This window comes from Corvus moneduloides, chromosome 1 (genome assembly GCF_009650955.1).
Source record: "Corvus moneduloides isolate bCorMon1 chromosome 1, bCorMon1.pri, whole genome shotgun sequence".
In the NCBI taxonomy this organism is placed as follows: domain Eukaryota; kingdom Metazoa; phylum Chordata; class Aves; order Passeriformes; family Corvidae; genus Corvus; species Corvus moneduloides.
Genome location: NC_045476.1, coordinates 78101473 through 78128890, shown reverse-complemented (window position 1 = coordinate 78128890; position 27418 = coordinate 78101473). Strand labels below are relative to the sequence as shown.

Genomic DNA, 27418 nt, shown 5'->3' with positions numbered 1-27418 from the left:
CAATTCTGAGTAACTCCCATATCTTCACCCACTACTTAAACATAGGAAACCCCAAATCCTCATCTTGACTTCATCATGTATGAAGTGGGAAAATAATAAATTCCCTTTTCGTCTCTCCCAAATTTTCATTTTCTTTCTCTGCTGAAGTATAACATACTCTGCCAGACAATGAAACTGCAACAACAGTATTTCCACTTGCTCTGGCACTGAAGTGGCTTTTGTAATTCAAACCACCTGCTTAAAATTATTTTATGTTCAACTTGTTCACTGAGTATCAGGGATTGTAATAACAAATGACAACTATTTTAAATTTTAAATGGGGTTCAGTAAAGCACATCCAAACCTGAGGCAAAGAGCTCAAAGAATATTTAATTTTCTTTTTAACATCACTTGATAATCAAAATTACTCTGCCTGCCTAGAAAAGTCTGTTTTGCCAGAATTTTTCAGGAAGAAATGTGACTATGGCCTGCAAAGCACCAATGAAACATCAAGTGTCCCAATACTTGAACATACTGCAAATCAGTCACCCCAGTGTCAGTCTATGCAATTTTCTGTGAATGATCCTTTAACATGGGAAACTGTATCCACAAGTCTCCCAGGAAAAAACCCATACCTGAGAACAACACTGAAAACGGGACAGCAGCGATAAAGAGAACAAGAGCACTTCTTTAAGAAACAATGACTGCTTTGAGGCGTGAAAGAGAAAACAAGAGCACCACCCTTCGGTACCAGTTGTTAGCCAAGTGGAGGCAAAACAGAGTAGAAATTCAGCATTACATCCACTCAGTATGCAGGCAGCTAGAAATTCAGAACAAACAAAACCCAACAACAAGAAACCTTGAGTGATCGTGCTGTGAATTATTTCACTGGGTCACAGCACTTGGAGTACCTATGCCTGTTCTCTGGAGGTATCTGCAAAGCCTCTCACATATTTCTTGATTTCCAAGTCAGCAATACTCTGACAGCAGGTCTTCTTCAAACATTGCTGTTATACAGCTTAACATCATATTTTCATCTCAATAGGGATTGTTTAATTCTTTTTTGTGCTACCACAATTAGCAGATTCCCTCAGACTTCTGCATTCTTGAACAAAACAAAAAAGTAGGGTTTTTTTCCTGTCACTGTTTTTTTTCTTAACCTGCTTGGAGATTTTGTAGACAGATTCTTCACATTAAAAGTTTTATGGGACACTTTTAGGGAAAGAACATCAGCCTGACAGTGTCTGACAAAACACATCCCACCATCCCAGTTTCCACAGGTCAGGGTCAAGGGACAAGTGGCACTTAAAGAGACCACAAACATATGGAAGAGAGCTTGCCACAGCAGTCTTTGCTCTAACTGGAGCCCTTCCTCACAAACCAAGGCTGAAGGCTCCCTGAGGTATTTTTAAAGCCATTTGGAATAGAACTATGCAATAAAGCACAAGTACCAATACAAGCACAACAGTTCTGCCCTTTAACAACAAAAGGGGCAAGGATCATACTTTAAAGTCATACAACAAATATTAATGTAGAACGCACAGGGATGAGTATGGAAAAAAAACAACTTTCAGCTGCAGTCCTGCAAAACTAGTTTGCAAATGTATTATACATACACACAGAGGGGAAAAAACCACCCTTTAACAAAAAAAAAAAAACCCAAACAGTGTTTGAAGTATGTTCTGTAGAAGCTACTATGAATAAAGAAAGTTTAAAAAAGTTGGCACTAGTTGTTTTTCTTCTATTAAGTCACATTTGCTTACTGATAGCAACCATTACAAATAAACAGGAATTATGTCAAATAGTAGCAAGCACATCTGCTGAATCTTATATAGAAGCCTCTGAATGCAAATTTACCTATAGCTTCAGTTTGAAGGAAGGAAAAAAAAAAAAAAAAAAAGGACCGCAACCTTCTAAGCATAGAGTATCAGTTTCATAAAAGGCATACAGGAGTCAAATAACCAATCTGTAGTTTCCCACCTTTCAAAACTTGGGTTTTTTTTGTTTTTTTTCCTCTTACTTAGGAAAAAAAAAAAAAAAAAAAGAACGGACTTCAGAACTTTTTGAGCTCAAAAGTACGACTTAGTTGTGCTAGCCAGTTGACTATAATGTGTAGCTGAATACTATTCAACTGGCTAGCAACATCTATACTTTATATATCTTTACCTGCCAAACTTCCACTCCCAACAAAGCTGACACAGAAGCATGCTAAGCTCCCCCCTGAGAACAAAAACGCATTTAAGACCTGAGGCGAGCACACAGCAGAAAGCAATCCCAATGGGAGGTGCACTACACGCCCCACCCAGGGGTGGGCACAGCTCGGAGGCTGCGGGGGCCGGTGCCCGCCCACAGCCCGGCGCTCTCCAGGGTCCTGCGCCGCTCTCGGCACCACGGCAGAGCCGGAACCTGGGAAATCCCAGCCCGCAAGCACACCGTCGGGAAGTACTGCTTCCTCATAAGGAAATATGCACAAGAGGGGGGAAAAAAATCCCAATTCCTTTGTTAGCAAAACAAACTTTTTAAAAGAATTGCAAGAGTCAAGCTGTAAAGTGTAGAAAAATGCCAAAAAGGACGGATTATATCCACTTTCAAAGAGCATCATGTAGTAATATAAGCATACACAGTACTTGTCCAAGGATACGTTGAGGTCCAGTAAGAAATCTTTATGCAAAGGAATCACCTTCTCTTTAAGTCTTCCACCAGCAGCCATACTTGCTAGCTGTTCACATAGGAAGCATTTCCTTAAGTTCCCACAGGACACAAAACTCACTGAACTAAAAATTACTGTGGCCTGAAATACAGACATTCACTTTAGAACAAAGTTCTCTTTGCTCCTACATCAGCCTCGACTAACCAAGTAGTTAACATTCATTAGCATTTATGATATATCAACTTGCAAACACCCTCCACTGAAGCCCTGTGAGCTTATATTTGGTTTTATGACAAAGCCAAGCCGCTTTTCATTTGTATAAGACACCTTTATTTTTCAGCTGCTGATTCACTCTAATAATTAACGGAGACAGAACATTATTCCTGAAAACAATCAATATCCTGCTTCTTTGCAATATGGGGAACTGCTGATTTAAAATGAAACCTCCCCAGCACTCAAACTCTTTCAGCAAATGAACAGCAGTAGATTCACTGTAAAGAAAAAAAGAGCTCAGAAAACAAACCAAAAACCACTAGAGAGAGACACAGAAACCTAGAGAATACATATGGGCAACAACTCCCCGGTTCTCATATTTGAGGTGATCTGTGTATCACTTATTCACTTGTACCCTGCCACCTATAGAAACTTGCTTGTGACTAAAAGCATATTTTCCAAAATACTTGGGACCAGCAAGGCAGATATATTTTATAAGGTATTTTATACAAAAACAGCTGTCACGGGGGTAACAGTTAAAAGAACAAGAGGTTTTCACAGTTACAAATACTGCAAGAAAAACCAAGCCAGTACAGCTGCAGAGAGCTGTCCTGTCCTCCTCTGCTCCTACCCACTTATTCCGAAGCCAAATCTCTTCCTTGGGCTGGCACAGCCATGTGTACAACTGCATCATTAAGCACTCTAGAGAATTAATTCCACTGAAAATACCCTCAAGGGGAAAAAAAAAGAAACCAAGCAGAAGGAAGAATAAAGACGACTTTGCTATAGTTTCGTTCCCTGAATTCCCAACACAAACCTCTGTGTTGGCAGCAGGAAAGGATGCCATCTCCTCCTAACAAAAGGCCTAACTCAGCATGTTCAAAGCCTGTCCTCAGACTCCTTCGTTCTTTGAAGCCTGCATCTCACATCAGTTGCAGTCAGCAGGCCATATAAGGAAAAAAACGGGGAATTTTTTTCAAAACTGTGCAAATACTAAATTGAAGAGGAATAACGTGAAACGGACAACAAAAGCACAGAGCAGCTTCCCTTCCCTACCTCCACTGCCCCTCACGATGGTGAGGCAGGGTAAGGCACCCATCTCAGAGCCATCTGTTACCCTCTGCAAGACCTTTCTGGGCAGCCTACAGTCCAGACAATGGGTTCCATCTTCCAGGCTAAGGTGAACAAGGCACAAGTAATTCAATACTCAAGTGTCTGCAGTGTCATAAAAGGTCACATCTTTGATTCATAACTTACACTTCTTCACTCAACTGTAACAGCAATTTTTGCTTATATATTCATTCTCACAAAACCATAAATATACACATAATAAAGCGTGAACAAGTTTTCTAAAATACTCCTTAGGCTCTCAGTGTGTTCGGTCTCTTTTTTGATGGTAGGCTTCCAAATACCCACTGTTTACAGTAACACTTCAAAACAGCAGTTTTGGAGGTAGAAAAACACAGCCAAACTTGAATTCAAAGGGATTTTGGGGGGTTGTTTTGTTTAATTCAGATAAAATCTGAATTAAACAAAATTTAATTCAGATGAAATATGATTTCGTGGGTCATTATCACATTTTTGGTGAGGCTGAAAATATTTCCAAGGGCCCCTTCACACTGCTGTACTACCTTTACTTAAAATCCCAATTTAACAAACCCTTTATAAAGTAAATTTTTCTGGGTAAAGCTAGGTCTGAATGTAACACACAAGTAACCATTAACTACTGATACAGGCTATTCTCATTAAAAAACATTCACTTGAAACTGGGATGGACAGATACAATTTCAGAGACATGCAGAGGTCTTTAGGCAGAAGCTACCAACATTATGAGTCTCAACATTTGCATTATTTGGCTCCTGCAGAATATCAAAGTATTTTAGAGCCTAGAGTTTACAAAGCACTGAAATTCATTTCTTAAGGTCTGAAAGCAAACATAAAAATCATAACTACCTTCAAGCTTCTTTTGAAAGGAGGCAAAAGCTAGTCTTCAATAAACATATATAGACAAAGATTCTTTCAGGCAGCTCAGTTTTAGAAGAAAACTTAAGCAAGAGTTGGTAGAACTCACAGACGAGCATTATTTTAAAGTAGAAATCAGATTTGCTTCAGATATTTCTCCATTATTTTGCTCCCTGTGCCTTAATTGGGATCCCAAGCAGATGAAAAAAAGCTACCCTACTTCCTTGTAGGACTCACTAGAACACAGTAATTCATATACATCAAGTATTCAGCACAGAAAAAACTCCAGTATGTACCTAACAGAATTAACTTCTTTGAATGAAATTAACCTCATCTGTGGAAGCTGAAACAGAAACCCCCTTAAATCTTGACTTAAACTGTGTGTTCACTGGCTGTGAGAATGGCTGATGCTCTACCAGAGTACTGCAGAAAGAAAGCACACTTTACACACCCACAACCCCACCAAACAGAAGAGGGAACCTGAAACTGGTCATATGTTTAAGTTCATTAAACTCTGAGGCACTAGCTCAAGAGTCAACACTCCTACCAAAATCAACAGATTAAAAGCAAAGCCTGTTTTTTTCTACTCATTTTTCATCTCGAGAACCATAAATTTAAAAGTTCATGAAACAAAACATGCATAGACTGAAAAAAATTGTTTACACCACCTCCTCCAAAAAAAATCTTCAGATATTTTTTATACAAGCCCATGTATTTTGGACACTTAGTTTTCCAAGATGTATTTAGATATACTGTTCTTCATAGAACTCAAATCCTTTAAAAGTTAGAAGGAGACAGCAACTCCGGTAAGAGACAAAGCAGCTTGATGAACAATCTGCCTCTCTCAGAATGACTACTGAATAATTAACTTGTAGCTGTCTGCCTCAAGTAGACCTATATAATGCTCCATTTCCAGAACTCATGCACCTTTTTCTGCCTCACACATCCTCTGAGGCACTACACTATCAGGCTTTCTTCTCCAGTTTCTCAAAACAATATCCCTTTGGCATATAAGAAACTGTTTTAAGCATATTGTTAAAAGCACGTTTTTCTACCTACACTCTTCAGTCCTGGAATACACATTTCAGCGGAGTTAGTTTTTTCCTAGCCATCCAAAAACAATTTTGGAGCAACTGAGCGACATCTGTAAATATTTAGTTTTACAAACCCAAATAAACCTCTTCCAAAGCACTGAAACAGTGAAATGCTTTTACATTGATTTTCGGTGTGGAAGAGTGAAAACAAGTCAGTCCTTACTGCCAGAGCGCAGAGAAGTCGGCAGAAAGGCGTTTCTGAAGAGAAAGGCAGGAGGGAGCGCTCCGAGTCCCCCCGGGCCGCACGCCCTGCTGGCACCGCGGATCGCCACCAGAGGCCGCTGCAGGACCCCGGCACGGCTTTCCCTCCTGCCCAGAAGAGGAGGCAGAGCACCAGAGCCAGCTCCTAGCAAGTTCACTCTGAACACGCTCCAACTCGCCAGAAAGGAAAGGAAAAAACAGAAGGTTTCTTTAAAGGTTTTCAATTCCACCGGAGCAGCAACACTAAAATGTTTTTGTCCCTATTTTTATTGTGATCCCACCACATACAACTATTTTACTTCATGCTACCACCAGTTCATGCTCTGCCACTTAGGCTCTTTTTGTGTATCAAGAACATAAAACAGTAAAGCAGTAATAAAATACAAAGTTTATTACAGGACAGAATGCTAAATTGATTGTAAAATTCATGGGAAAATTATGCAAATCCAAAACTGGAAAGCAGAGTCTTTTACAGCACACCACCATGTGAATGGAAGAGTTCAGAGTGAGTACTCAAGAGTGCTTTTACATCTCCATGTCACTGCTAAACAGTCACATTATTCTATCACCAGGAGTTCAGCCCCAATACACAAGCCCTAGTGAATCAGCTTTACACAGAACTTCCATTAGTGGGAATGGAACGATATTTTCAAGAAAACAAAATAGAAATCAATGCTGGCCCTGTTTCAGTGAGCTGAACTTCCTTCAGTAGCAAACACTACCGGCTGCTACACTCCGGCTTCAAGTTTTTTGCCGGGTAACACACAAAGTAACCATTTTGCATCATCTTTTTAAAAGTGGTAACTTCACACTTCCAGATGCACAATTTCATGGACTCACAGAATTGCTATGGTTGGAAAAGACCTAGAAGGTCATCAACCATTAACCCAGCACTGCCAAGTCCACTGCTAAACCACATTCCCAAGTGCCACATTCACATGTCTTCTGAATGTTTCTAGGGATCGTGATCCCACCACTTTCCTGGGCAGCCTGTTCCAATGCCTGATCACCCTTCCAGTGAATAAATTTTTACTTACATCCAATCTTACGGATATTAGGAAAAAATTCAATGGCACAACTTGAGGTCATTTTCTTTTCCTCCTATCACTTGTCACCTGGGAGAAGAGGCCAACCTCCACCTTGCTACAGCCTCCTTTCAGGCAGTTGTAGGGAACAGTAAGGTCCCCCCTGAACCTCCTTTTCTGCAGGCTAAACAACCCCAGCTCCCTCACCCAGTCCTCATACAACTTGTGCTCCAGACCCTTCACCAGCTCCACTGCTCTTCTCTGGACACACTCCAACACCTCAATGTCCTTCTTGTAGTGAGGTGCCCAAAAGCAGACACAGGATTCCAGGTGCAGCCTCACCAATGCCAAGTACAGGGGGATGATCACTGTCCTGGTCCTGTTCACCACACTATTTCTGATACAAGCCAGGATGTCATAGGCCTTCTTGGCCACCTGAGCACACCGCTAGCTCATCTTCAGGCAACTGTTGACCACCACTCCCAGGTCCTTTTCTACTGGGCCAGTTTCCAGACACTTTTCCCTCAGCCTGTAGTGCTGCCTGATGCAGCTTGTCCAGGTCCCTCTGCAGAGCCTCCTCACCATCCAGCAGATGAGCCCTCTAACCCAACAGGAGTATCATTCTGCTCGCTGTTCCCTTTTTCTGACTCAAGGGCTGTGCATCCTGAGGGTAACTCATGTTGTTAAACAGTGAGAAAAAGAAGACATTTTGTACCACAGCCTTTTCTTCATCCTTTACCACTGTTTCCCCCTGCATTCCATAAAGGATAAACACTCTCCTTAGCTCTCCTTTTGCTGCTGATGTATCCATAAATACATTTTGTTGTCTTTTACAGCAGTAGCCAGATTAAGTTCTGGATGGGTTTTAGCCCTTCTCATTTTCTCTCTGCATGACCGCACAACATCCCTGTAGTCCTCCTGAGCTGCCTGACCCTTCTTCCAAAGGCCATAAACTTACTACCCATCTGTGCCCTCCCTAATTCCAGCAACACCTGATGCTGGGAGATGGCTCACACGCCCACTGGGAATGCCGAGTTACAGAACCACTTAGGTTGGGAAAGGCCTCAGAGATGATGACACCCAACCCATGACCGAACACCCCCATGTCACCTAGACCACGGCACCGAGCGCCATGTCCAGTCTTTCCTTAAACACCTCCAGGGACAGTGACTCTACCACCTCCTTTGGCAGTCCAATGTCCATCTGCCCGGGGACCCTCGTAGGGCGCTGCTTTCCCCGGGAAGCCCTACCCTGGCCCGCTCAACGCAACCCGGCGAGGGTCTGAGCCCCCAGACCGGGCTCTGAGGCCAAGCCAAGCCCCGCATCCCTCCCGTCCCAGCAGCGCCCTGAGGCTATACGGGCTGGCGGCCGCCGTGGAGGCCGCGGAGCGGACCAAGCTTTGCGGAAGCGGGGAGGCGCCGCCCGTGCCCAGCCCCTGCCCCGGGGGCAGCCTTGGGATCCGCCGCCCCCTCCCCACGGGAAGCGCTCGGCGCGCACGCGCCAGGACTCACTCCTCTTCCCCCGCCGCGGCCCACGGCCACTTCCGCTTCCGCTTCCGCGCGCCGGCCGCGCCCCGGCCACGCCCCAGCGCGGGTGCGTCACGGAGCCCCGCCCCCTGCGGCCGCGCCCAGCGCCTGTGGCCACGCCCCCCGCCCCGCCCCGCCCCCTCGGGCCCCGCCCTGCGCGGCGGGGGCGGAGCGAGGGCCGGAGGGGGCGGGGCCGGGTGCAAGGACGCCGCTCGCGGTTGGCTGCGGGAGCTCTCGCGAGAGCGAGGATCCGGAAGCGGCAGCAGGGCGGGTGGGAGGCCGCCGAGGAGGCGGCCGGGAGTCGCTGTGGCCGCCAGTGGCGGCAGCGCCCGCAGCAACAGCAGCGTCGTCAACATCAATAACACCATCGCAGGGGACTGGCAGCGCCTCGGGTCCCGGCCCCGCCAGCAGGGGCGTCTGCGGCGGCGTCTCCGCGCAGGCTCTGCCGCGGTAGCGCCCCGGCAGCGGTCGCGGCGCGCCGGGCTGTAAGATGGCGGCGGTGGCGGCGGGCGGGGGCGGCAGTGTGAACCCCTTCCTCAGCGACTCGGAGGAGGACGAGCCCGAGGAGCCCCAGGCCGGCGGCGGCAGCAGCAGCAGCACCGAACCGGGCGGGCCGGCGTACCCGCAGCAGCAGCCGGAGCCGGCGGCGGGGAGCCCCGAGGAGCTGCCGGGTCTGCGAGCGGCGGCGCCGGGCGATGCTGCCGCGGGGGCCGGGGAGCTGCCGCGGGTGCCGATGGACGCGATAGCGGCGCAGCTACTGCGGGACCAGTTCCTGCTGACAGCGCTGGAGCTGCACACGGAGCTGCTGGAGAGCGGCCGGGAGCTGCCCCGGCTCCGCGATTTCTTCTCCAACCCGGGCAACTTCGAGCGGCAGAGCGGCACGCCGCCCGCCGGCGGGGCCCTGGGAAGCCTGGGCGGCGGCAGCGGGCTCGGGGGAGCTGGTGGCCGGGAGCCCGGGGCCGGGCAGCTCAGTAAGTGACCCTGGCTCGGGGCGGGGGGGGCTACGGGAGGCGGCGATGGGAGCGCGGGGCTGGGCGGGGTTGGCTCTCGGTGTCGCTGGGCGGCCGGGAAAGGCGTTTGGCATCGCTCCTTGTTCCAGTCATTCCTTGCTCTCTCTCTAATCAGCGTGGGACTGGGGGAGGCTGTAGGAGTGGGGCAGGCGGGCGCTGAGGAGGTGGGCTGCCAGAATCCGTGTTACCCTGGTCCCACAGGCGTAGTTTGATCGAGCTTCGGTATCCCTGTGAACGTCACGGGTGTTTGCCAAATGCGGAAGAAATGTGAGGAATGGTAATTTCAGCCTTGATTTTCAGCAGTGCCTTTAGTGCCCACTGCCAAGTGATAAGTCATACGCTTGTAGGAGAAAGAGTGGGGTGTTAAGCCGTGAGTGCTACATTTGAAGTCTAAAAACTGTCAGAAATGGGGTATAAGGAGCTAGGGTGTTATTTCTGCTGGTGCATCTAAAGATAGGTCTGAGTTTCAGAGGTCTTGCACAACTAATACGATGCTTCCTGTAATTAATGCTGCTATGTTTACCAAGTGTCTGTAATCTTTGGTTAGCCATGTTGGGATTTGGAGATGGGGAACAGTAAATATACTGAGTTGGTATAACTTCAGGGAGCAAAAGGAGTGCAGATATTGGGACAGTTGTTGCATAGCTGGCCTTAAAAGCTTTTGAGTTTTAAAAGTAGCACACAGGGCTTGGAAAAAAATCACTTGTGTGTCTTGTCAGTGTTGCTGTCAAGAAACGTAAGATCCCTACAAAGGAGATAGCCTGTGGAAGTGGCTTTGGGAGACAGAAGCTGCCCAGCCATCTGACTTTTGAGGACTTAATGAACTCGGGGGAAGGTATTGAAATGAAAGGAATTGTGGGTAGCAGACAAGTGAAAGACTTAATTATGTGTTTGCCAAGATACCTAAAGGCATTTTGTAAATAGTCCTGTAGTTTTGTTTCTTTTAAGAGTTTCTGATGTTGCAAAGACACGAAGTTACACTTAAATTTTGGAAATAACTAATAGCATCTGGAGGGCTGGGATAATAGAGGCATCTAAACTTCAACTTGTTAGTGCATTTCAAGATCTTTTTAAAAATGTATGGCTTTTTTTAAAATTCCTGCTGTGTTGTTTATGTTCTGCTTGTCTTGTTTATGAATAATTAGAGTTTCATACTTGTCTTTGTCCAGCTGAGATCGTCAATGTGGTCGTCTTCATGATATGATTAGTGAATGTTGGAAAACTTGTGCTTCAGGGCTTTGAACTGATACAAATTTCTGTTTCATCCCCAAGGTGTTTCCTTGGGGATTCCAGTCGATTAATCTGATTGATCAAATATTCTCTTTTCTTTGTTAACATAAAACGTTGTTCCCACTTACTGATACTGCGCATACTCCAGAATTAGAAAAACAGCAGCCTGTGTAGCTGTGTTGTTATGCACACAAAAAAAATGACCTTTTGCAGTCTTAGACCAATGTACACTTATGTAAGAACATCTTAATTATTATTTTGCTGACCTGCTAATGGTTAGATGCCTGTGGGATGTCCCTATAAAAAAAAGGAGGAAGGAGGCCGTAGCAGTGGGGGGAGAGAGAAGGGGGGACTCACACTTAGTTTGGACAAATTTATTAATACTGAAGTGCTAAAATTAATATCATGCTAGACCTTATCCTAAAGGGGTGCCTTCAAATCTGATATCTACAATAGGTTAGTGCATTTCAAAGGGGTTTTTTTGTTTCAACAGTGATTCAAAAGGCACTTCACATTAAGTAGCATTGAAAGGTGACAGATGCAGAACAATGAAAAAATATTTTTCTATAGCTCAAGCAGCTTTTTTAACTTAGTGCCATCACACTTTCTTGCAGTCTGGAGTCCAGCATTGAGCTAGCAATTGTGACAGTGCTGTTCAGATGGATTCTGGTTGAACAAGAGCTGATAATCTCATGCTTCTGCAGTTATGTCATTTTCCAGCTACTAAAAAGTAGATTGCAGAAGACTCTGGTGGGCTGAAAATCATGGGTTTTGGAAGAGCTCCCTCGCTTTTTTCTTAAGCATCTAGTATTACTTGATTTAGGTAGATGACTGAGCTACAGTTCAGATCCAAGAATAAATCTGAACAGTTTCCTAAGTTAGTCAAAATGTCCAGTTGTGTTGAGAGACCCAGCCTGTTCTACCTGCCTTTGTGGATCTTCACAGGGAGACTTGCAGAGAGCGTATGAGAGTTGTGCACGTACCTTCTCTTGCTTTAACATGCCCAAAGGTATTTGAGAATAAACTACTAGTTTTCTTAATAGAAACTATTGATGTAGAAAGTAGTGCAGGTTGGCATGATTGCCAGTTCAAGGTCGTGTGAATTTTATGCTTCAGTGAAAAAAAAGCGTCACATTGTTTAAAAAATTGTTTCTATTGATTTCTAAAGTCAGAATTTCTTCTCAGTGCTAGCTTTGTACCTGCTCCTCCCAACCCCCAAGTAAGATGAATTTCTCTGGCTTTATTCTGAGATTTTTCATAATTTGAGTGGATGCAGAAAAAGTATGACTGGCAATTCTTACTGAATGTGAAGTATGTTTGGAATGCTGCCTGAGGATTTCCACTGAGCAATAGAAAGCTTTTGTACTTTATGTACAGAATGGGAGAACTCCCGTACAAGTGTTCATTGCCTAAAAGGACTCTAAGAAGTGCCAGTCTAAACTCTGAGTGCATGCTGGAATTTATTTTGGTGTGCTCTTTTTTTTCTTCTCTTCATCTTCAAAGACTGTTACAAAGAGATTTTACTGAAGTGTCATTGGATTTGAACCAGCATCGTGTGGTTAGTGAGTGACTTAGAAGCTGTTTTGTCTTTGAACCGTGCTTCAGAGTGCTTGGTTGCAACAGCAAATGACAGATGACTGGTATTTCTTACTTTGCAAAACACCCTTCCTTTTTCCATCAGCAGCAGCAACATCACATCTACAAACTGAGATTAAGATATGTTGTAATGAAAAATGCGGAAATGTATCTTGTGTCTAGCAATTTTGCTTTTCTAGTTTGAAGCAAATTCAAGCCGTGAAGGAAGTAACACTATTCCTTTAGATGCACAGCACCTGGGTACAGTCATCCTTTGTGTCCTGTATCTCAGCTAGATGTTCCCAAACTTCTGAGATCTTCTTCCATTGCTTACAATAGCAGTTGCTCTGTGTCTGCTAGATCATTTTGATACCACTTTACTAATGCTGGTCATGTGAATGGTATGGTTTGGAAGTCCCTCCTTCTTACTGTATTCAGATCTTTTACAAGGCTTTAGTTACCACCTACACATTAAATATAAATTTTTGTCCCTATCATTTTTGCATAAGAAGGTACAGTACAAATTGAGACACTCAAAATTTAAACTGTTGCTCAAATGTCTCATCTGAGTTCCTGGACCACAAATGTGTTTATTATATGCGTGACCATAATTCAAGCTTGTGCATAGTGAGCGAAGAAAACTTCTTTAAATTTGATTGACATGATGCCCTTTGGTTGCTCTGTTTGATGAATGCCCTTTCCTGAAGGAATGCAGCTTATACTGGTAGAACTAGTGTTACTCTTAAAATTTGCTGTTTATTTTGTTCTTAATGGCTACAAAAGCTCAGCGTTCACAAAATTTGAAATAGCTTTAATGAAAATCATAAGGAAGGAGTTTGAGCTCTTACGTTACATTTGTGGCTTTCAGGAGATGATTTTTCTCTAGTTATTGTCATAATAAAATTGTTTATAACTTTCCAGGGATTTGATTCCAGTTAGATTAACCTCATCGGTGAACACAAAGATATAAAGTATTGCTGCTTCTTCATAGTAAGCTCCTGGCTTTCTTTATGATTTGGGGTGTTTGATTTTCCTTTGGGGTTTTTGGCGGGGCAGGCTTGGGATTTGGGGGGGGCAGGGGCTGGAATATTGTGAAGCATTGCTCTTTTTGCTTGTAGCCTTTGAAATTCAGATGGATCCTACTGCAAAAAGCCAAGCAGGAAGAGTGTACAGATTCTACTTTTGTAAGAGGGGGATGTCTTGGTAACAACTCTTCTCAATCCCAAGTCACAAACTTTGTAATTTTGTGCGGGGCTTTGCCGTGATTGGTGTTTCAACATGTTCTGAATGAAAATAGAGCAGAACAGGGCTACCTCCGAACAGTTCATTATACCTCAGCTTAAGTAGTCTAAATAAGACAGGAAATTGGGAAGACGGCAAATAATTTTTATTCTAATGACTACTTGTTAGGTGATTTGGTTTTGTCAGCTCAAGTACTTTGGCTTGTTACTTTATGAAAGCAAGCAAAAATATCTAGTCCTGTTGGCTGTATCTGCAGATACTGGGAGGTAGAATGGTAGCTTGTGGGTAAGAGTGGTTTTTCTACCTGAATTGGAAAAGGTGCTCCCCTGAGAAAGGACATGATGGAAAGGTGCGGATAAATAGGTAATCAAAGCTGCTGGTGTCAACAGATGGGAAAGGCTGATGGTTGTCACTTTTAATGAAGTACAGAAAACATTTGAAAGAGTAGAGGTTTGTACATAATGCTGAAGGGAAGCAGAGTTCACTTCAAACGTGCCAGAAAAGAGTCATGCCTGAATGAAACCTGAGAGGCTTCATAGTGCTCTGATGTTGGCTTTACTGATACAGAAGCCAGGTGAACTTTTCCTGTTGTGACTGCTTTAAACCCACTCCATTTGACTGACACTGGTGTTTCTGACAAGTTTTCAGTGACATGCACTTCATAGCTTACAAGCTTCTTAAGGCTTTTGCAACTGTTGGACTTGTCAAATGACTAAAACTGGGTCTGCTGGAAGCTGTCCCTGATGGATGAGTCTAAGCTTTGGCTAAAGTCTCTGTTGGGCTGATTCGGGATATAATGGTAGATTGTTCAGGAGACAGGTTAGTCCCCATAAGTATGTAACTACACAAAGAAGTAACAAGATAAGGTAGCATGATAATCATTGCAGTTATGGACCAAGGAGGACAGAGTAGAAGCCGCTACTACTAGGCAGGTAAATATCAAGTTATCCACTGAGTAATGAGTGACTATGATGACTACATTGTATTTTCCCCTGTAGTAACTTAGTGCATGTTCTGGTTCTTTTAGGATCCTCACAGCTATGATATGGGGAATTTAATTGCTTTTGTCCTGACTTCTGTTCTGTTCCTGTGCCAGAGTTCCTGTTACTTTTTGATGTTGGGGAAAGCAGAAGTGAACCTCTTTGTATAGGCACTGTAGCTGGTTCAGTTATGTGTGAGTTTAACCATCCTGTGGCTGAAAGCTTCAGCAAGACAAGCTGGATTTGTGCTGAAGCAGCACACTATCCTTCTGATGGTTTTGCTGTTAGGGAAAGCAGAGATTGGGGTTTGGGTTTTGGGTAGGTGGAAAGAAGGAAATTGGAACGTTGAGCTAGAGCTTTGCATTTCGGAACCAACCACTGGCAACTTTTCTAAGTTCTCCCATGTGTAATTTCAATTCCGTATAAGTTACATTGAATTTCCTGTAGCTTTTTTCCCCCTCTGAGAATTACCTTTTTCTTGACTGAAGATGTGACTCATAAACTGTCCAGCTGAGAGAATGCTTGCTGAAAATTTCACACGGGTTTCATTACCTGATAAAAAAGGTTTGTGTAGTATTTGGAAGCAAGTTATTATCATGTAGCTACTGGTATCAGCTATGTTGGAAGCCGATCTGTATGCAGTTCATCTCTGCTAATTGAAAACTTGTGAATACTGGACTTCTATGTTCTATAAACACAGAATTAATGAAAATATGGGAAAAAGTATTTTTCAGGATGTTCTTACACTTCCCAACTAAATTAAGATTTTTTGCAAAATCTGAGCTAGGTAATTTATATTATGGAGCTCTTTAAAATACACCATGAGAAGGGCTTTTTTTTATGTAACGGTTAGTCCTGAAACCTTATATTGTTTGGTTCAAATTGACAACTTCCTGTCTTCAGGGTGCTACTTGTATTTGGTTTTCTAGTGTATTGTAAAGTTGCCGATTTGAGCAACTGAGTTGAAATCTCTAGCACAGGCTAAAACATAGCATAATTCAATAAAGGTTTTAGGCCTTATTTATTTATGATGTGAATGCCTGAGACATGGCACTAAGCATATTGAGTGTGTTGGACAAATAGTTAAAAAGACTGTAATTTTTTTTTTTAAGACAAAGTTGAAAAAGCTTTTGAGAAACAGTGAACTCTTTCTTCCAGTGCACTGTAGGGTAGAGGCAATTTTCTTCCTCCCGTCCTGCAATATATCTCTGCACGATGGTGATGCAGCTGATTACTTTGTTGTTTAATTGAAGGAAATACTCTTACATAAAAAGTCACAGAAATTTTGTATTTATATAACAAGTACTTTTTCACCTTGTTTGATGTTAGAGAAGAGAGAAAGCCACGAGCTGTTTTGTCATTTGAAAAAAACTTCTGGAGTAAGAGAAATCATGGCAAAAATTATCTCGGAATCACAGCGTGGCTGAGGTGGGAAGGGACTTCTGGCGATCATCTGGTCCAACCTCCTGCCCAAGCAGAACCACTGTGACCTACAGCTGGTTTCCCAGGATCATGTCCAGATGGCCTTTTAAGTACCTCCAGGGATAGAGACTCCATCACCCCTCTGGGTAATCTGCGCCAGTGCTCAGTCCCCTTACAGTAGAAGTGTTTCCTGATGTTCCAAAGGAACCACCTGTGTTTCATTTTGTGCCCACTGTCTGTGGTCTGTCACAGGTATCACTGAGAAGAGCCTGGCTCTGTCCTCATTGTGCCCCCTCTTCAATTATTTGTACTCCTTATGAGACTCCCCCTGAGCCTTCTCCAGGTTGAACAGCCCCATCTCTCTCAGCCTTTTCTCATAGGAAAGATGCTTTGATCTCCAGTTGCTATTTTCCATTATTTTTTTAATTCTCTAGAGACTACGTGGACACAAGTTAAAAGTTAACTGGAAAATTTACTACTATCCTAAGATAAATGTAGAAAGTGGGCAAATGAGAACTTACCAAAATTTAAATATGAAAAAAACCTGAGAGAATACAGTGCTTGAGAATGAAGATAGACTTTACCTATGCGCTTTAAGTAGTCCTTCAGCAAGGGGAACCATTTAAGGACTAAAGTGATACAATTTTGCTTGATATTAGCATATAACAGAAAGCTGGGTTACTGCAACAAATGGAAAAATCCTTGTGGTGCAAGTTAATGGATACATTTTGGACAATGCAGTGCTGCAGCACCAAGCATATGGAGTTAATTTGATGCTGTTGATGCTTTCTGATTTCTGCTGAAGTCAGCTGGGCTCACGAGCTGCAAGAAGTACCTTCATGCCATGCTTGTCCCTTAGCTGTTCTGTTTTGGGGAGGTCTGCTTGCTCGAGCACACTGCAGCTTGAGCTACTCCCTGCACATGTGTAGGGAGTCAGGCTGGGTTTGATGCTTTCCCCAAGGTCACACCCCTCTGGACCTCAAGTGTTCACTGCAGAAACATTCAAATGGCTTTGTGCAGCACTGGCTTAATTCTTTCAGACTCCACTAATTTGGATGCTGCCTGAGAGTGTCTATGCAGTAAGCCTCCCTCTAAAAGCAGCCTGGTCTTGGTATGGCTCTCCAGGACATCAGCCCGGGTGCATCTGTATCGTAACCTAGTTCTGTGAGCCTGTTATTTCTGTGCTAGGGTGCACGATCTTATCTATTTTTTACTTGTAATTTCATCTTTCTGATGAGCTTCTGCAGTGTGCCTGTCATGGGAGTGAGAGTAATACCTTTTTATTGCAATGTATCTGCAAAATATTTGTTTTACATATCTGGTGGTTGGGTTTTTTGTTGTTGGTTGGTGGGATTTTGTTTGCTTGGGATTTTTTTGTGTTCTTGGCCAGCAACCACAGGTTAGTTTTCCCTAACCAGCTTTAGGGGTTTACCCTCATATGCTTCCTATGAATTTTTAGAATTTGCTATTAATATGAAGTAGGTAAGTGTATTGATCATCTGTTTTCAATCTGCTGCCCATCATGGAGTAGTATTGAATGTCTGTTCAAGGTAATTGGTAAGTAGATTGCTCTGACAGCTTGGAAGTTAATTTTATTCTAGTAGCTTTACTTAAGTAAGTTTTGTTTTCATTTGATGAGGGTATGGAGTCTTCTTTTCAGAATATACCAACTTGGAAAATTCTGCAGGTCTCATTGAATAAGAACATCTGGAGAGAGCAGAAGAGGCACTTGAGTTGCAAAGCAAGGTTGGTAGGTCAGGTGCTTACAATTTAGTGCCTGATACAGTGAATTAATTTAAGACTTTTTATTCCATCCCAGAGTTACCATAGTGATGTGGAATGTGTCGATCTGGTAAAATTTACTCTACAAGTTCAAGTTGGTTTAAAAAATAGTTACATAAGTCTGTTCCTACTGTAAAGGTTGCATGCTAGATCAAATGTCTGCTGCAATGGATCAAGTTTGCTTTGCTGAAAGATCCAGCATCAGTAAGCCTGGAACAAGTTGAAACATAGCAGAAATTTTAAATGCAGCAGACATTTAAAACTTTTCAAAGAAATATTGCTCCAGAGATGTCTTGTGAAATGTGGTACGGTTTAAATAAATTTGCAGTATCATTTATGGGAAATTAAATAGTTTAATTCTTTTATTCATACGTACTGCACAACATATCTATTTCAGTTGCTGTATAATGTCACAAATACAAACTGCGAATTGATGATCACTTATTAAAGGGTTAATGATGCCTGATTGTTTGATTTAATGTAGAAAGGACTTCATTAAAACTCTTTGGGTTTTCACATTATCCCACACCTTCTATCACATGTGCTCTCTCTCTCACAATTTGGTTTATTCACATATGCATATATGTGGTTCGGGACTAATATGGGACTTAACCATGTACAGATAAATACAAGAAGAAATTTATTCTTTTTCCCAGTTAGCCTCTGTCCCATTTCCTTGGCTTCTGCTATTTTGTGCCTATGATATTGTACAGGATAGCTGAAAATACAAGTTATTCAAGGACATGGTTTTTTCAGACCAGTATCTCTAGAATAGAGCAGGCCATCTGCTGCATGACCCTACTGGCTAGTTTGCTCTAGGTCTGGAATGTTTAAGGTAGGTAAAATACCTCATTTGCAGACTTTTTTACTGCCAACAGAAACAGACCTAAAATGTGTATTTATACATCTGCATTTCCTTAGGTCTGAATTTCAATAGTTCTTTTATTGTATCTGTAGCACAGAGAAGAAAGGAAAAAAGTGTCAGACTTGAGTAATTTTCATAGAAACTTCTCAGTTGGGATCTGTTATCAGAGTACTTGCTAGTTGGCCTGTGTCTTTGCATTTAAAAATTAGGTAGGTGTCCTAAAAGTAAAGATAAGCTATACCACATAAAATGTGGGTACTGTTGTCCTTTGCAAAATGTCTGTGAAATTTTTTTCCAACCTTTGATTTCCAGACACCTTAAAGTTTCAGCTTTGATCTCTTCGTGACATAATTTTCTTTTAGATGGAGAATTTTCCATCAGAGGTTCCTCCATGCAAGAAGGGGTTTATGTGTATATTGGGAGGAGGGACAGCTTAACTCGTAGGAATAGCACAGGTCATCAGGAAAAACTTGTGTGTTTTCTAAAGTTAATGGAACTATATGATTATTTTAAAGCTTGTCTTAGTAATAATCCATGGCTTGTTGGTCAAAAAACATTGCGGTAGGGGGCTTTTATAGCTTCTCACATTTTATAGATCTGAAAGAGTATCTCAGAGTAAGTTGGGGGGTTTTTACTTTAATTCTTCCACATAGAGCTGTAATTGTATGCTTTTCTGACATTTATAATCCCCAACAACTTTTTTGTATGATAGTTCATAATTTTTGGAGTCTAGTTTACTGCCGTGTGTTAAGGTGTAGTGTATTTGTGGGTTGAATAATCCTGTTTTGTTTTGGTTTTTAATTCATAATTCAATCAAACCTTAGCAATTCCCTATTTTAATAATTGTTCTACCAAACAAGTTTTCAGTGCCCAGTTCAAGAATGAAGTGCAACTTATTTCTGTTGCTGCTGAGAATTGTATTCTGGAGTCATATTGGGTTTTTTCTTACTTAGCAGTAGCCATCAAGATGATGATGCTAAGCAATAATTTTTGATAGCCTCAGTCATTCACTTATGTAACTTTCAACATCTGGTTTTATTCAGGATAAGCTAGAAGGCATTAACCTGAGATGGCTTCTAAGTAGGGTTGTACCTGACTCTGAACTGGGATGCCTTGTTGAATGTTTGTCCCTAGTGAAATCCTATGTAGTGAAAATTTAATTTAGTGAAGAGAGTGTATTATTGTCAAATGAAATTACTACTAGTGGATTAAATTGCTTGTGAGATAATTCTAACACTAATGTTAAAACATTTTAACTTTCTCTAAAGTAAAAAATAAAAAGAAAAAGACTAAATGAAATAAAAATTCCATGCTTCTAGAAGCAGAGCTCTGCTTGGGTGAGTATTCAGAGTTCTTGATATAAATCTTTCTAGTATCCAGCAGCATGAATATTCTTAACAGTTTTTTCCAAGCCTGTGCTATGTTGTGTGTTCCCGTTTGATAATGCTACAGTAATTGACAAATAAAATTGTATTAAGCAATCAGGTAGAATGTCTTCAAATAGTGGGTTTTTTGTTTGGTTTTGGGGGTTTTTTTTCAATGCAAAGTCATGTTTGTTTTTTCTTCTCCAAATAGTGGTGTGCGAGGGTGGATGTTGGGAGTCCAGCTGATGGCCCTGATATAGCATGATGGGTATAAGTTATTATCCAGACCTTTTCTATCTCAAAAAAACCCAAAAAAGATTGTATCTCCCTATGATATGTGTAAGCTATCTGCCTACATCTGTTTCATCCTCCATATAGCCATATAATTCATGTAAAGCCTAGCTTAAACTGGGAAATACATTGTCCTAGTATGTGCAATATCTAGTGGGATATTGCAGTCTGATCCTGACTGGGAAGAATTCACTTCTAGTTCCATATGTATGCTAATCAAAACCCGACTTCCAGTGGCCAGTTATTTCTTCAATCAGTTTAAAATGTGGTTAGTCAGCTATTTCACCCAGCAGTTTGAAATATAGCAATAGTCTGGTTTCAGGGTTACAAATATTTTTCAATACAAGTGAACATTTAGTTAGCATTGCAAAGTGAATCTGTCTTGTACAAGCATAGTATCATTTCTTCTCTTTGAATTTCAAGGAAAAAATGTGGAGTTCTTGGTCTTCATATGCTCCATTTGGTTAATTGTTAGTACATGATATGATTTCCTGCGATCTTAGAGGAAATATTACAACTGGGCTGTTTTATCAACTAGTAATTTTTTTAAGATCAGTTGGATGTTTGCAAAGTAAATGCAAACAGCTTCTAAAACATTAATTTTAAAAATATTTTTTCTTGAGCCTTCCTGTCAATAAGTAATGCTGCTTAATTTGGCTGCGTTTTTAGTTGATTTACGGTGTCATGTGCATGTAAAGGTTATTTAATGTGATTTTATAGAAGACTGCAACTTGCTTCTGCTTAATGCACATACTGTGACAATATGGCTAATATGAAAATATGGCTAATAGGATCCTTGTTGGTGTCCTTTAGGGTAAGCTGGTAAAAAACAATCTTTTTATCATCAGAGTGAATGAAATGCAACCTTTCTCATATTATGTATGTCAGTGGAAGGGGATGTATCACTTTGAGGTTTCCTTACATTTTCCTACTTTGGTACTTATGCTCAACTTGTAGGGAGAGCTGGATATATGCCTAGGGAACAGAAGGTGTCAGCAGAAATCTGCATGTCATCTGGTGGCAGTTCTGGGAATAAGGAAAGAATTAAAATTCCTTTCCTCTGGAATGAAGCAATATTTTAAAAGATTGTGTAAGTTAGTAATCAAAATGTAGTGTTGAACGTGATTTTTAACTTCACAAATGAAATTAAACACATTGGATTTTTAAACAAATGGATTAAATAACTTCTTAACTTTGAGTATCTTTGAGTACATGAATATTGGCATTCTGATTTCGCTCATCCTTTTCCAGTGGTAAAGGTAAGAGACAAGAACTGTGCACAGGCTCTCCTTTATTATCCCAATATGTCTCCTGGAATTTCACTAGTATGAATTATGAAAACCCTAAGCCAATTTCAGTGCTTCCCTATGCACCCGTGGCACTTTCTTGTTCCATATTGAGGTGATCCATGTTCTGCAGTTGTTTGTGCCTGCTTGTCAAAATTGTTCTTATTACTTTGCTTTTACTGTTTCTGAAACATGAAGCTGACAGCAATTATTTTTCCACTATTCACTAGGAAAGCTTTTAGCAGAAAGGAATTGCTAATTCTAAAGTGTTTTAATTCAGAGAAATAAGTCTAAAATCCATGCACAGGAGACTGTTGGTAAGAATGCACATACCAAGACAACAAAATGGATTCCTGCTGCTGTGTTTCTTTCTGAGAAAGAAGCAGATTTCAGCCAAAGTGTACTCCTTTTTCACAAGTTTCTCCACAAGAAGTTCCTTTGATATTCTTTGCCAGATAACTTAAGGCTAAGATTTTTATTTTTATTTTAAAAATTACTTAAGTATATGTTTTCTTCTAATTTTTTTTTCTTTTCCCCTTTCAATTCAGAAAATAATTCTCTTTTCTGAATGCTGTAGTTGAAATGCTTCCACTCAGTGTCTTGGAGTACAACTATTTGTACTTCAGACAAATGATGATATTTCACATTCTTCAGGTGAGCTGTGTGCCTGAGCACAGCCCTTCCCTTTGGTTTCTTTCCTTCAGACAGCCCTGCCCATTTTCCTAACAAATGAGGCGTTGTGCTGCCCGCAGGGAGGTACCTTTTACACCCTCTGATCCCTTGCGGAGCAGGTACGTCCTTTATGGAAGTGTAAAATACGAGGTTCTAAGATGTTATTCCATGATTTTTCCGGACAATGACGTTAGTTGTAGGAGTTAAAGCTCTGCTGATGCCTGCCTACAAAGACAGCGGTAAGCAGCGAGGCCCCAGACTCCGTTCGGTGACATTTTAGGTAGGGGAGGCGGTGGCGCGGGCTCGCTGCTCTCCCCTGTGGGCGCTGCTCAGCACCGCCCTGCCCGGCGGTGCCTGTGTGCCGTGACTCTGCTGGTAATGAAACTTCTTGCGTTAGGGGCTGCGGTACTGGGCGTGTGCTTTTGTGTGGGAAGGAGGGTCAGCATTACTGGCAGAGTGAAATCATGGTAGCGGGAAACAGGCCGTGGGGTTGGTGTTCCTTAGCAGATCTTCCTTGGTTTCATCAATCTGAGTCTAGCTGCTTGTGTGTCTTCTCAATGTTGGCCTGTATGAAAAGGAAGTCAGATGTTTGCTTTTATTATGAACACTGTAATGATAAAGTGAAGTCTAAATGGTGAATGTACAAGTTTCAACCCTGAAAATTGCTGCTGTGCATGCAGGGGTGGTGCTTAAGGCAGTTTCTGGGTGTTGAAATAGTAAACCCCCTTGGTGTTGCTGAGTTCCTGTAGGACCATTAAGGTTGTAGAACTGATTGATATTGTGAGTTGTTGGATTCAGTTGCTGGTATGATCTTAAACAGCTTCTGTTGTGTACATCCTGACAAAGATTGTGATTACCCCCTTCTTTTCTCTAGGCAACTGGGTTTTGGTGGTTTGGGGTTTTTTCAAGAAAATTTTGGCTTTGGCCAGTAAGTTTGTGTTTTATGTCCGGGTTTATCAGTTTTCAGAGGAGAGCCTTGGTCTCTGAAGTGCACCACTAGTCATATAAAGAAATATTGTGTTGCTTATGGCTTTGGATGCTTCAGTAATTGTGATGTGGTTGACTTAAGTTGAAAATTTGAGCATTGTTTGTCTGATATTACTTTGCTTCTGTTCACAGATCAATTAGAAAATTGATCTGTGAAGATGGCAAGACTGCAGGAGGGAACTGTTTTATTTCTGCATTTGCCATAGCAATGCTGTATGTGAGACTTGGTTACTTCTCTTCAGCATCAGTTTTTCACTGAGATCTCCATTTGAATATTGTGTATTAGATTTCAAAAAATGATCTTGTAACTCCCAGTGGAATAAGTTGGAGCAATATCTACTCATCACGGTGTTGGGTGTTTTGAAAAGTCAGTTCTAAAGACTTTCATACTGTGCATGCAAAATTCATATTTGCTTTTGAACTTAATCTCTTCAAATGTGATTCCCCACTGGTTTGTTTTCACAACAGTCCATTTTCCAAAGATGATATAAAACAAAGAGTTTGTACTGTGTTGCTAAGCTGTAAAGAACAGCCTACAGAGAATTATTAAATCAGATTAATGTCTGAAAAAATTGGAGAGGATAAGACTGGAACCTGCATATGAACAAGGATGTTTAAAACCGATGACTGAATAGACACTCACTGAGGAGCAACAGCCTGTTTCATTGTTTGGATAAGAAAACATTGTAACAGGAAAAAACCCTGTGGTTAGATATAAACTGTATACTGTCATATACTATATGTCCATGGAACAGACAAGTTATGGTTTTCAGGCAAGTTTTGATATTGTGGAACTCAGCTAGAGTTGGTAAGTTTAGTATTCTCTGTATCTTTTCAGTGTAAATACTTTCATCAGTCTTAATTCAGGTGTTATTATTTGAGTGCAGTGCTGGTCTACATGTAGAGAGGATGTCACAAGACCTTACAGTACAACTTAGGCACAAATATACAAAGAAACTCATTAATAGAATTTTTTTTGTTCTGTTTGTTCTTTTTTTACATAATGCAGAATGGGAGGAGAGGTTAAATACTTAGTGATGTTAGTCATGACAGAGTTTGACTGACAAGTGATGAAATTGCTTCTATTTCCACTGACAGTTAAGAGTTTTTTTGACAGCTCTGTGGAGTTTGTTCTTTGTTAATGTGACTACAGTTCTAATGTAATTATTTCTGAACTGCTACATAGAAATTAATTTCAAAGGAGAAGAAAGATACTAAGGTACTTAATATATTTCTGCATGTTCAATTGTGCTAGGAACATGTTCAATTTATTTTGAGTTCTGTTACCAAGTAATTTGTGCATTTTTATTATAAAAAGGTGAACATGTGCTTCAACAGACATATCAAAATTGCATTTTGGTTGATGGTTTTTTCTTTGCCTTTCCCCTGAAATGAAAAATGTCAAGATCAGGTCCAAACCTTATGTTGGTTATGGAATTTCTTGATTTTTTTCTTTTTTAAATTAAGAATTTAATTGTAGAGTGTGAATGTTATACCTGCAATAGCATGAGCTGTGCTTCCTTTGCTTTTGTTAGATACTGTGTTCCTTAGTAAATGTTGATTAAGTGAGTATGTACTGAAGTTAAAGGCTAGGTCAGGAGATTGTAAAAAAGTATTCGGTCACGTTGCCATGCTTTAAAATACTAAAAATGGGAAAAGGAAGTAGAGTATTTGAGGCAATTACAGCTTTCTGTTAAACGGGAACTGCATGAAACTTGTCACACAACAGTTTGGTTTCTTTTACATTCTCACCTGTGTGTCCAAGCCAAAGTCCCTGGCCCTTGTGGAAAAGGGGAAGTACTGCAGTGCACTGCTCCTCATTTGCTGTGGACAGACTAGAAATGCCATCTTTTAGAGGGAGCAAGAATCTCTTACAGTCTGTGTTCAATGAACTTGCTGTAGTGCTGTATTTTTGGTTCAAATTTACTGATGTACTCTTTACTTACAGACCTTTGGAAAATGCAGTAAAACTTGAGTGTTGCAGAACATGTAGCCTCCAATTTATAGCTCCTGAAACGAGATGCTGTTTTGGCTTTCTCTAGAAAAGACTCTTCAGGATTCTTTCTGATAATTTTTTTTTCTCCCCCTTAAGATCGTGCTGGAAGCATCAGTACTCTTGATTCTTTAGATTTTGCAAGATACTCTGATGATGGCAATAGAGAAACCGATGAAAGAGTAGCAGGTAAGTGTTTCATATGTTTTAGGAATCACAGGATGTTAATTTTACTGTTTAATTTGTTGTTTCTAGCATAAGTATATTTAAATGAACATTTCTGAAGATGACAAGATTTTACTGAGGTGGTTTAACTAGGTGCTTAGTGACAGCATCATGCTTTAGACACTTCTGCTGTAGTTACTGTAAATGTTCAGGCAGGTGTCCTTTTGTATGATTCCAGATGTCATCAGTGCAGAAACAAATACTATAATTGCAAACTGTGCCCAGCTTTTGACAGTAGAACTGTGTCTTGATACTGCCTACTTGATATTGACTACTGCTGTTCAGCTGAAACATAGAATTAATTATTCTACATAGTGGTCTGTGACTACTACATGGGTGAGAGCTTTCTGATGTAAAGATCTGTTGCAAGTCATCTTTTAAATATGGCTTTCATGGAGATCAAATAAGCATTTCCAAACCCAGAGCAAATTTGGGATTTACACAGTTCCACAAATCTTCTTTGCTACAAATCTTAATTGTAGTGCTTTTCTCTCCAATTTGATTCTTTGATTTTATAAGATTGGTTTAAAGGAGTGTCTTTTTTTGCCTTTTGTTCTGAGCCTTTGGCACGTTTAATTTTGGATCTATTATATCACCAAAGGCAGAACCTTCTCCTATATTTGAAATTATTTTAGTAACCACTTTTGCATGTGATCCATGTTTCTCTGTCCAGGATTTTTTCCAAGTTCCTATATTAAGTTATTCACAGCTTCCACCGAGAAACCCATAAAAGCTCTCTAAAAATGGCTACAGAGCTCTGTTTGCTTCCTGTCAGTTAATACTGTTCAATATCCTGAGCTCATGGAAGTTGTCCGTGCTGTGACTTCTGCTCACATGATTGAGCTTTATGAAACCTGAAGTGATGCAAGCAGCTGTGTCTCTGTTCCATTCTATTGTCTCTACTCTAAAAGCAACAGAAAGGCTGATCAAACATAGTTCTGTAAAGGATCTTGATTCTGAAATTTCATCTCTGGGTCAGTGTGAAATGGTGGGAAAATCTCATTTTTCTTATCCAGCCAGTGTTGCTGAATTAAAGGACTGGATGAAATTCACAAACACGAAGCAATACCGGTGTTTTGGTGTTCTGGCCTAGAACTATAGGAACTTGCTGTTCTTCAATTTATGTGGAAACTTCTGGATTCTTATTACTATCTAGCTACTCTCTTTTTCAATATGTGTATTGTATATGTAGTCCTTTTCAAGGAGGCAATAGTTGTAAATAGAAAACTAATCTTATAAACAAATTGTGTTCAAGGAACCCAAGCATTTATGAATTGTGTCCTGGAATGCAAGGAAGAAACAAGCAAAATCCCAGTATTTTATTTCTTTTCTTTATCTTGGTAGGTTTTTCCTGATTCTAGTCAGTATTTCTTGGTGATAGTGTTAGTAGAGAACTAGTCTGATGTTTGCTTGGAGCTGTCCTTGGAACTGGGTTAGAGATGGTTATAGAAAATATGGACCAGTCAGAATTTGCATCCAGTAGAACCAGTAATCTTCTGACAGAACATTAGTAACAAAATATTGATTACTTCCAATATGAAATCAATACAGCTGAAAATTAAGTATTAAGTGAATCTTAAAATTGATCAGTATTTTTGATAATTACCATATAGTGATTGACTCCTGTCATATGTAATTGATGAGGAAATTGTATGTCAGGGTATTTACGTTACAGTTCTGTGTTCCTTTAGAGATGTTTTTCAAAGAGTTCTTAAAAAGTAACAGAAGAACAAAGTAAGACTGAATATTATTTCTGGATGTTTGTAAAGACTGATAGTTTTCAAAAATATCCCATTTCTACTTAAAATTCTAGTTCGGTCGTAATTGCTTAAAATGTTGCCTCA

General features: G+C 41.1%; 2 protein-coding genes across 6 annotated transcripts in view; one reads left to right on the top strand and one right to left on the bottom strand.

The window, feature by feature from the left end:
* PIGN (phosphatidylinositol glycan anchor biosynthesis class N) overlaps nt 1-8700 on the bottom strand; it is a 109604-nt gene extending 100904 nt beyond the window's left edge. Inside the window, exon 1 of the mRNA XM_032117172.1 lies at nt 8636-8700. The gene's annotated coding sequence lies outside the window, so the exon portion shown is untranslated. The remainder of the gene's footprint in view (nt 1-8635) is intronic.
* Nucleotides 8701-8900: 200 nt separating this feature from the next.
* Nucleotides 8901-27418, top strand: part of RELCH (RAB11 binding and LisH domain, coiled-coil and HEAT repeat containing) — a 78163-nt gene continuing 59645 nt past the window's right edge. For 4 of the 5 annotated variants that reach the window (XM_032117158.1, XM_032117117.1, XM_032117133.1 and 1 more), the window contains exons 1-2: nt 8902-9621; nt 25449-25538. In XM_032117158.1, coding sequence (XP_031973049.1) covers nt 9141-9621; nt 25449-25538 — 571 coding nt within the window. In that variant the 5' untranslated portion in view covers nt 8902-9140. Of the gene's footprint in view, nt 9622-25448; nt 25539-27418 lie in introns of all 5 variants that reach the window. The other variant, XM_032117148.1, reaches the window with a different exon arrangement.